Source organism: Oncorhynchus mykiss, chromosome 3 (assembly GCF_013265735.2).
Source record: "Oncorhynchus mykiss isolate Arlee chromosome 3, USDA_OmykA_1.1, whole genome shotgun sequence".
NCBI classification, from domain to species: Eukaryota; Metazoa; Chordata; class Actinopteri; order Salmoniformes; family Salmonidae; genus Oncorhynchus; species Oncorhynchus mykiss.
In genome coordinates, this window is record NC_048567.1 from 26597165 (window position 1) to 26608125 (window position 10961).

The window sequence follows — 10961 nt, forward strand, 5'->3', positions numbered from 1 at the left end:
TCATGGATGATCAAAGGGACTTTCATGACCCGCGGGTGTCTCATATGCTATGTATTTATGTACTCACACTCGGAATATGATCCCCAGTAAACGGTCATGGCTAGAAGGGATCCAGCGTTTGTCAGAATGTACTTTTTGTAGCCGGCTTAGGAAAATTTACGCAGTAGGTTAGAATTAACGTGGCAGTTGAGAATTAGGATAAGGTCAGGAAAAGGGTTAGGGTTAGTTTAACAAAAAAAAAAAAACTTTTGACGTAATTTTGACAAAAGCTGGATTCCATTTAGACATGACCGCCCCCCACAACTGACTGGCCTATTGTCCAATCACAAGCAGGACCATGGTTTCTGGTTACTTGGAAACTGTTGCTTTGGAGATGATATTTCAACTCTAGTTTACTTGACCCTCGGCAGGTTGAGGGGAACTTTTCGTAATTAGTCGCCTAATCAAAAGAGACTTGGTAGTTAAATATATATATATTTTTAAAGAGGCTTGAGTAAATAGAAAATGCCTGTTCAGTCAGTTCCCCTAGCCTCTGTCACGATAGGACCGCAGTCTTGGCGAGATGATACGATGCACTCTATACGGTTAGCGGAACACTTGGTGCGGCAAACCCACGCAGGACCGCCGGGGTTTATCAGCCGTGCGCGGAGCTGTAGCGCCACCGCGTTTACCCGGAGGCGCACAGACACAATTGAAGAGGTTGGAAGTGGAGATACTCATGATGCTTTGTGCAAGAATAAACTCAGACCCCAAAACACAGGCACAATGGTGAGAGCATAATATTTTAAAGTTATGATGAATTAAATTAATAGTGAATGAATGTGCACTATTTTGAATCATGAGGGCTATGAGGGCTAAAGCTATAAGCTTTAGCCTAAAATGTATGTTGGTGGTAATTGCTGTTTTGCGAAATAATGCAATCACAGTTAATGAAATTAAGTTATATATTGTTGTATATGTAGACTTCAATGTCATTTTCTTATGTCACGTTTAGTTCCCATATGCTACCACCACCACATTTGTGGTCCCGTTTCCACCTCCCTGCTTCCGAGAGCAGTGTGCAGAGGCCAGTGTCGGGGTAGCAAGGGAGTACATGCGCAGTGTGAGGGAAATGGAGGGCGAGATACGTAGACAAGCTGGCCGGGTGGCACATGAATGCGTTAAACTGGAGCGGGAGAGAGGCCTCCTGGAGAGGATGCTGAGGAGCCTGAGGTGTGAAATGCTGATCAACAAGAAGAGTGTGGAGGGAAGGACCATAAGACCAGCTTCTACTGAGACTGTGAGTTCAGTGTGTGCAGTGCATTTCATATTTCCACCTGACCCCAAGTTATTCTGCCCAGTATTGCTTTGCTGGACTACATTAGGCCAATATGTATTCCAATCTACTGTATGGCTATGAGAAAAAAACACTTCAGATGATTGTTCTGTTTCCAGGGCAGAGACGGAGCAGACCATTTGCTAGAGTGTGCAAAGAGAGAACTCACTGAGCTGAAACAGGAGATGGAGAGCACTCTGAGGAGCACACTAGCCCAACTACAGGTGATGACATCTAACTGCTAGAGGCCGGGTTACTGTAAAAACACTATGACAAATGCTAATGTACACAGGGCTTTATAAAACAAATGTTTGGTCTCATTCTCTCTTTTTATGGTTTTCAATGGATACAGGTGCCTAAGGTTATGATTATGCCTATTCAAGAAAGTTGTTGAGATATCCCTTGATTTGCTATTGATATACCTGTAAAAAAAAAAAGCCCTTATTTCTCTCTCTCTCTCCTTGCCGTGTATAGACCCTGGGTCAGTGCAGTAGGCAGCTGTTGGACTGTGCCAGTGAGAGAGCGCGTGTTCTAGACCTTCTACCACACACTGGCTCTGACTCTCTCTCCGCAGGGGGACAGGGAACTCCCTCCCAAGGCCTCATAAAACTACCAGAGCCAATCGGCCCCTTCACTCCAGGTGCTATGTCAATAACATACTGTACTAATGTAACACAGTTTATGGCACTGCATTGACGTCACCTTGTCCCATATAGTGCCTATTGTGGTTACACTTTGTTTTATTGTCAGTGATTCACCTAGTTTTTGTCTTAGACACGACATGGTGACAGTGTAATTACATAATAGTTACATAATAGCCACTCATTTATTTATTTGGGATTTATTTAAACCAGCAGCTGTAGGCTTATCATTTGCTAGTTAGCCCCACAAATTGCCCATTTCTACTATACACTCTTAGTGGATACTAGGCAAATATCAGCTGAAACAGGTCTGAAAAATAAAGAATTACCCACATCTTTCCCTTCTCAGAATGTAAGCAGGTTCTGGAGTCTTCCACTCTGGCTGTGAACCAATCACAGCTGCTACGAGAAAACATCAGGCAGATGATTGGCAATGCCATCGCCAGGCAAAAAGCTGCCCACCGTACTGTCAATGAAGCTCTGGTGAAGAAAATAGCTGAGACAGTCACTCTGAAGGTACAGCATGGGACATACGATAGTATTTAACATTTAAAAGTAAAAATAGTAAAACTCTCATTCTCTCACACAGCAAAATCTTACAATTATGTCTGCAGCCGCCAGGCAGGCCATTTTCCGCAAACAGAGGCAGCTGAACTGCATTCGTCACAGACATGACAGAGCACTGGTCAGTATGTGAGTGGAACTGTCTGTAAGCTTTGTCATGGATAAGCATGTGCATTGGAGATAGTGTCTGTATCTGTGCTGATTTGGTAAAGAAAGAGCCACTAACATTGGTGTAATGGTTGGTTGGTTGTAATAATGTTGATAGTGGGTGACTTCACTACTCCACCCCTATCTTCCTATGTTGTCATGTGTTTTCCAGGGCCCTGAGTACAGCGGGGATATACTTTCCAGAGAGAAACTGAACAGGCCTATAGTAAAGGTTTACCACAGACACCCTGGGACCCAGTTACCTGAGGCTGCTCATCTCATACAGGTAACTAATGACCTTCCTCTAAAAATGAACATGAATGACTGTAGTAGACTTTACTGTAGTAGACTCACATTTCTGTGCAAGTCTTCCATTGACATCAATACATGATTTATGCAATTGTTGAGTTAAGTGCTTGCTCTCATGTTTGAATTCAGCCCTCTGAGTCTTGTGTTTTTTCTCAGGGTAGTTCTGTGTTGAGACACTGCCTGCTGTCCTCTGAAGAGGAGCTCTCCAGGCTGCAGGGCACGTGTCTGCAGCTGGTGGCCAACCTGCACGGCAAGAGGGCTGCAGAGCAGGTGGACTCTGCTGTGGTCAGGCTGCGGCGGCAGCTGGTCGACAGACGAGCAATGCCCACTTTCCTCCAACAGGGGTTGTACTAAACTCATTATGTAGTGCATGTAGTGCATGACTCAATTAATCTTTCCTCAATGTTTCTTCTCCTCCAATGCATTTTGAGAAGTAGATGAGGAATCAAGGAAAGAGAAGAGCCCGAATCTATAGTTGTATACAAACGGCATGTGTGTTTTCTCCTGGATATGAAGTGAAAGATGGACCAATGTGCTGACAAGGGGACCATTTAAACAAGATATTAGGAAGGTGTGTTTTTTAACCTAGTCATGTGTGGCATCCCAGCCCTCGATTAATCACATTTCTGCATTACACCATTAATGTGTACTTGAAATAAACAAACAGTATTTCTCTGCAAACTCAGCCCCATTGCTTATTGTTTGGGAGTCCCTTAGAGCAGAAATGTGCATGGGTTTCATTGGCATGTACTTGATCTCCTTGTCATACTGCCATTTTGTACAGCTTGGCATCTATATTGCGAATTGAATATGTTCAGCATAGACTGCATTAGAATCACACACAGTTTGCTGTACTGTTTATGCTCAACGTCACCTGTGAATATATGTATACTGTTAAAGTCCAATCTCCATCGCACCCTCCTCATCAGTCCGAGTCATAAGACGGCAAGTCACTTGACAGTCCTGCCTCTAAACTATGGGATGATTCAATAAGCCTCTTCTTTAGTGAGTGGTTACAGAATACTTGTATCAAGGTCCTCTATACACGTCAAAGCAGTACTATAGATTTCAGCAATACATTTCTGTATCTTCCTTGCAATACAAACTATTTAACTGAATACTCAGATAGTTTGTTTCTACTTTAGTATTTATGCAGATTTCAGTGTACACTTTACAATCAGCCATGGCGGAGGAGTGACTTCAGTCTTATCACTGGGTGGATAATGTCCTCATTGAATCAGATGTGTTGGGGTGGGGAGATAATTGAGGTAGCCTCTCGTTTTCCTAGATACTATCTTCAGAACTGAGCAGATGATGCTCCTTTAGTTACATACATTGTGTTTGTGTGGCACCATGTTTCTGCTTGAGTATGTCCACCTGAGTGTGTAAAGCTCAGTTGTCCTGAGTCTGAACAACTCTGCCAGGACCTAGGATCAAGAGAGACACTCAAGTGTTTTAGTACTATATCTCTTGACACAATGATGAAAATAATCATGGCCTCTAAACCTTCAAGCTGCATACTGGACCCTATTCCAACTAAACTACTGAAAGAACTGCTTCCTGTGCTTGGCCCTCCTATGTTGAACATAATAATCGGCTCTCTATCCACCGGATGTGTACCAAACTCACTAAAAGTGGCAGTAATAAAGCCTATCTTGAAAAAGCCAAACCTTGACCCAGAAAATATACAAAAACTATCAGCCTATATCGAGTCTTCCATTCCTCTCAAACATTTTAGAAAAGGCTGTTGCGCATCAAGTCACTCCCTTCCTGAAGACAAACAATGTATACAAAATGCTTCAGTCTGGTTTTAGACCACATCATAGCACTGAGACTGGACTTGTGAAGGTGGTAAATTACCTTTTAATGGCATCAGACCGAGGCTCTGCATCTGTTCTCGTGCTCCTAGACCTTAGTGCTGCTTTTGATACCATCGATCACCACATTCTTTTGGAGAGATTGGAAACCCAAATTGGTCTACACGGACAAATTCTGGCCTGGTTTAGATCTTATCTGTCAGAAAGATATCAGTTTGTCTCTGTGAATGGTTTGTCCTCTGACAAATCAACTGTAAATTTCGGTGTTCCTCAAGGTTCCGTTTTAGGACCACTATTGTTTTCACTATATATTTTACCTCTTGGGGATGTCATTCGAAAACACAATGTTAACTTTCACTGCTATGTGGATGACACACAGCTGTACATTTCAATGAAACATGGTGAAGCCCCGAAATTGCCCTCGCTAGAAGCCTGTGTTTCAGACATAAGGAAGTGGATGGCTGCAAACTTTCTACTTTTAAACTCGGACAAAACAGAGATGCTTGTTCTAGGTCCAAAGAAACAAAGAGATCTTCTGTTGAATCTGACAATTACTCTTAATGGTTGTACAGTCGTCTCAAATAAAACTGTGAAGGACCTCGGCGTTACTCTGGACCCTGATCTCTCTTTTGACGAACATATCAAGACTGTTTCAAGGACAGCTTTTTTCCATCTACGTAACATTGCAAAAATCAGAAACTTTCTGTCCAAAAATGATGCAGAACAATTTATCCATGCTTTTGTTACTTCTAGGTTAGACTACTGCAATGCTCTACTTTCCGGCTACCCGGATAAAGCACTAAATAAACTTCAGTTAGTGCTAAATACGGCTGCTAGAATCCTGACTAGAACCAACAAAAATTGATCATATTACTCCAGTGCTAGCCTCCCTACACTGGCTTCCTGTCAAGGCAAGGGCTGATTTTAAGGTTTTACTGCTAACCTGCAAAGCATTACATGGGCTTGCTCCTACCTATCTCTCTGATTTGGTCCTGCCGTACATACCTACACGTACGCTACGGTCACAAGACGCAGGCCTCCTATTTGTCCCTAGATTTTCTAAGCAAACAGCTGGAGGCAGGGCTTTCTCCTATAGAGCTACATTTTTATGGAATGGTCTGCCTACCCATGTGAGAGTCGCAAACTCGGTCTCAAACTTTAAGTCTTTACTGAAGACTCATCTCTTCAGCGGGTCATATGATTGAGTGTAGTCTGGCCCAGGAGTGTGAAGGTGAACGGAAAGGCGCTGGAGCACCCTTGCTGTCTCTGGCTGGCCGGTTCCCCTCTTTCCACTGGGATTCTCTGCCTCTAACCCTATTACAGGGGCTGAGTCACTGGCTTACTGGTGCTATTTCATGCCGTCCCTAGGAGGGGTGCGTCACTTGAGTGGGTTAAGTCACTGATGTGATCTTCCTGTCTGGGTTGATGCCCCCCCCTTGGGTTGTGCCGCGGCGGAGATCTTTGTGGGCTATACTCGGCCTTGTCTCAGGATGGTTAGTTGGTGGTTGAAGCTATCCCTCTAGTTGTGTGGGGGCTGTGCTTTGGCAAAGTGGGTGGGGTTATATCCTTCCTGTTTGGCCCTGTCCGGGGGTATCATCGGATGGGGCCACAGTGTCTCCTGACCCCTCCTGTCTCAGCCTCCAGTATTTATGCTGCAGTAGTTTATGTCGGGGGGCTAGGGTCAGTTTGTTATATCTGGAGTACTTCTCCTGTCTTATCCGGTGTCCTGTGTGAATTTAAGTATGCTCTCTCTAATTCTCTCTTTCTTTCTCTCTCTCTCTGAGGACCTGAGCCATAGGACCATGCCTCAGGACTACCTGGCATGATGACTCCTTGCTGTCCCCAGTCCACCTGGCCGTGCTGCTGCTCCAGTTTCAACTGTTCTGCCTGCGGCTATGGAATCCTGACCTGTTCACCTGGACGTGCTACCTGTCCCAGACCTATTATTTGACCATGCTGGTAATTTATGAACATTTGAACATCTTGGCCATGTTCTGTTATAATCTCCACCCGGCACAGCCAGAAGAGGACTGGCCACCCCTTATAGCCTGGTTCCTCTCTAGGTTTCTTCCTAGGCCTTTCTAGGGAGTTTTTCCTAGCCAACGTGCTTCAACACCTGCATTGCTTGCTGTTTGGGGTTTTAGGCTGGGTTTCTGTACAGCACTTTGAGATATCAGCTGATGTACGAAGGGCTATATAAATAACGCGAACTCAGCCATAAACACCTTTAATCTACAGGAGAATTCAGTGTGACGATGTATGAGAAGAGCTGTGTCCTCTCCGCCCTGTGTGGCCTGACTGGTGAGAAGTAAGCCATGGGCCTCAACTTCACCTTTACCAATGAATGCTGTTCCACCCACCTGTGTAATGGAGCCACAGCCCCCTCTGCCTTCTACTGGACTGGCTCTGCTCTAACTCTCCTCTCATTCACTCTCTCACTGTGATTTACCCATCTTTAAATATAATGCCACTGCTGCTAAATTCATAAGGAAACCATGACCACATTCAGTTGGCTTGCGTCGTCGAAACGTTTCAGATATAAATGTGATGAATAGAGCTGGCATGATTCCTTGTTCTAATTGTCGGAGAGGCATGTTTGTTATACATACCGTATTTCCAAAACGTTGCATTCTGTTGAATGTGGCCCAGGTGTTGAACACAAATATGTGTGCTTCTTGTACATTAAAGATATTTTCCATTGAACTGACCATTTTCTAGAGATGAGCAAACACACACATGGTTTTTTCTCAAGTAATGTAAAAATAATGTGCTTAACACTTCTTTACATCTAGGCATATAATTAACAATGTCCCACATTATCTGTCATGAAAGTTGAAAATGAGAGCTAACAACATAAAAAGCATTCACTGTATGGATAATAACTTGTCTGGATATAATCTATAATTGTCTATTTGTATTTTTGTCTAGTCTATCAAAACTAATAGGCAGGCATAATCATCTCTTATAATATTTTAATCCAATGTATCTAATATTTTCCCTGCAGTTCAAATGTCCTCGGTGGCACAAGCGTTGTGCGACTAGATCTCCAACAGCTGTTTTTGATTCTGGCTCATTCTACAAGGAATATTGCGCGTTCACGTTCTAGTTGGAACTAAGAAACTCGGAAAAATTCGACTTGCCAACTGGTTGTACACGTGCGGTGATCAACGAATTAGCAAGTCGGAAATGTCTAAACTTCCTAGTTCCGACTAGTATATGAACGCAGTATACCTATGGATATGAATTGACGCAGGGCCTGATTTTGCTCGAGATATTGTACCATTTTGGTACAGGAATATAGATATGTTTTATATTTTCAACTTGGCGTTGTTGTTTCTTTTGCATTCTCTAAGAGCAGAGGGAGGCTCAAATGCACGCCAGTCTTCTGTGAAGGTATTCGCCGAAGACTCACCATCTTACCTCGAACTACCTGTGTTCCAGCACTCAAGGGTGCCGCTGGTAGACAAGGAACATTTCTCTCCAGTCCGTGGAACTGGACACGAACAATTACCGGATAAAGTTAGGAAAATACTGGTCCCGGTGTACCCAACACAGAAGCCCTCTGGTCCAAAAAGTCAAGCCCGCGAAGTGATAACACTTTGTAACATCAACAAGATGTTCGTGCAGGTAAAGAAAAACATTTTGGGCACCGGGAGTTCACTGTCTCAACTGACACTCGGAACATGCCATGCCAATAAATCTACAAAAGTTTCCCTCATCTTCGAATACGACCTCGGCCTCTGTGGGAGCAAGCGCTCGGTAAGGTTTGTCAGCATTCATAAGCCTACATTTCCCAGAAATACCTTGCTGATATTGACATAGGTCTACTTATCTTCAATAAACAGTTAGTAAATAATCGTGTGGCCTACTCCAACACTCTCCGATATGATCCCCCGAAGCTCCAAGGGCCTATCAGACGAGCTGCACCATTCACCTTGCGAGTTGTCTGTCACTTCAACAGGTGACTTGCAGTATTTACACTATTTTGTGATGGATTGATGTTTACCTTGAGTTCATGTCACTGGAGGAGTTATCATTCCATACAAAGAAAAGGACATAAATGATAGCAGGTTGGCACAACATTTTAAAAGTTGATTTATAGTCAATGCCAATTATTTACATGTGCTTATTTCTTTCCAGATATCATTACTCCTACAAAATAGGATACATGCTGAACGTGGTACACAAGGTCTCTAAACCAATGAAGAACAGAACCCGTTCCATGCTCACTGCACGTAATGGTAGGGTATAGATGAGTCATTGATCTACAGTAAATGAGTAGTCCTCATGTTATAAAATGTACTTAAATGAGCCCTCAGGTAATTGAAAGATCTGACTACTCATTCTCTCTCCCTCAGCTCAATGGGAGAGACTTGCCCCATCCGATGGGTACTCTATGGGAAAGCCCATGTACTTTCAGGCTGAAGTGCCTTCCATGTCTAAAGATGGACGTCTCTATGTCCACTCATGTAATGTGACCATTAAGCCGTCACACTCCTCAACGCCTCAGTTCACTGTCATTGACAATTTTGGGTAATGTAGACATACAGTATGCCAGATCACTTCTATCAGTATCATTTGCACAGTACTTTGCTTTTAAAGAGGCAATCGGTAGCTGAAACAATAACAAAGAAAACCCCTGCCCATGTTTTGGCAAAAATCTGAGTGATGGGGCTGGAGAAATGTAACCACTCTCAAATTCATAGAGCGAGCAATAGATGCAAGTACTGCCCATCTATGACATCAAAATGATAGTTTTGGGTTCGGATGTTGTACCACAGTTATATTCTTCCAAGAATATATGGGTACATATAATTTATTAATCCAAAAATGAATGTAGCAATTGTAGATTGACTTTTTTTTTTTTTAAAGGAACTTCTTGGATTTAACAGTAATCTATTTTCTGCTCAGGTGCATGGTTGAGAGCAAAAACAACAGTGGCTCCAGATTCATCCCATCTAAAAGGAATGTTGTGAGGTTTACCATGGATGCCTTTCTGTTTCAGGGAATGACAGCAGGGCAGGTATGTTAAGGATGCACTCCGTTCGTAATATGCAACAGTAACCATAGTCAACTGACCAGTAGTTGAACTTGAGTGCTATGACCTCGTTAGATTTCCTATGCAATACATGGCCTCCATCAAGCGTTATAACTACTGAGCTTAATCTTTTTCTTTCCCTTGTCTATGCAATTAATTTGACTGAGGTCCTCTGACACTACATTGCATTGGAAGAAGTATGTACATAAGTATGCAAACTGTAGATTCTGTGCCACATTTGAATCAGCTCAAGCCGCCTCTTCAGCCACAGCAGCTCTACATGTACTGTGCTATGTCTGTGGGGAGGTCTGTCCCCTCTTCAACTGCGAAGGCCTGCACTTACGATTCTGCAGCAGGAGGGTAAGCCCTGCTAATACTGAAGCTGTCTGATACTTTATCCATATAGGCCCTGCAAAAGATGATAGAAAACCATGAATAATAGAAAAAAGACTCATGTTGCTCTGACACATCTTGGTCTGGTCCTATCAGATGGAAGGAGCTGTATGGAGCTTCTTCAGTCTGCTCCTGTTGTGAGTCCACATGTAGCTCTGCTGTCCCCTCTGGTGAGTACTGTGCCTACAAGTGTATCTTTGCATTTAATTACTGTTGGGTTTTGTGAGGTGGTTTTGGTCAAGTACTTTTTTGCATTTATAAAGATGGCCTCATTATGACATGTACATTTTCAAACATTTACACACAAGGCTTAGCCTGTCACCATCAATGAGTATCCATTTATTCAGTCTGTGTCGGTGAGGATGTTTGGCATCTAACTCGCTCTGTGTACTCTAGCCACCACCAAGATGGTCACCAGCAAGTCGTGGTCGGTGGAATACAGCACAAAGCCTGCCCAGGAGTTGACGACTACCTCACAGCCCGAGACCGTTGTGGCGGGGCAGTTCGGTGTGAGGCAGGTGGAGAGACTTAAAGAGAGGCCTGTGAAGGGATTTGCTGTTGTGGAAGTGGAGCAGGTCTCTGAACCACACAGAATATTTGAAGAGTTCTTTGGTGTGGACAAATAGACAGCGAGTGTGGTCACTGCCCGATGTTCATGTCGATAATTCATTTTGGCAATAAAACAAATTACCGATACACCATCTAGTTAATATTTTTGTGAGTTAAAATGATCAATG

At 43.4% G+C, this 10961-nt stretch overlaps 2 protein-coding genes across 3 annotated transcripts; both read left to right on the top strand.

The window, feature by feature from the left end:
* The first annotated feature begins 313 nt into the window (after nt 1–313).
* ccdc105 (coiled-coil domain containing 105) lies at nt 314–3676 on the top strand. The gene is made up of 8 exons (XM_021594743.2): nt 314–768; nt 995–1279; nt 1435–1539; nt 1790–1955; nt 2306–2472; nt 2546–2641; nt 2840–2953; nt 3133–3676. Exons 1-8 carry the CDS (start codon nt 505–507, stop codon nt 3328–3330), a joined length of 1395 nt encoding a protein of 464 aa, XP_021450418.1. The 5' UTR covers nt 314–504; the 3' UTR covers nt 3331–3676.
* A 4332-nt stretch (nt 3677–8008) lies between these two features.
* Nucleotides 8009–10922, top strand: zp3d.2 (zona pellucida glycoprotein 3d tandem duplicate 2). Of its 2 annotated transcripts, none has more exons than XM_021594772.2 (8): nt 8009–8552; nt 8693–8754; nt 8934–9034; nt 9152–9326; nt 9705–9816; nt 10079–10191; nt 10321–10394; nt 10621–10922. In XM_021594772.2, the coding sequence occupies exons 1-8, from the start codon at nt 8097–8099 to the stop codon at nt 10848–10850; spliced, it is 1323 nt and encodes a 440-aa protein (XP_021450447.2). In that variant the 5' UTR covers nt 8009–8096; the 3' UTR covers nt 10851–10922. The 2 variants fall into 2 exon arrangements, with proteins under 2 accessions (XP_021450447.2, XP_021450446.2); XM_021594771.2 differs by having other exon boundaries at nt 8012–8552; nt 8639–8754.
* Nucleotides 10923–10961: the final 39 nt, after the last annotated feature.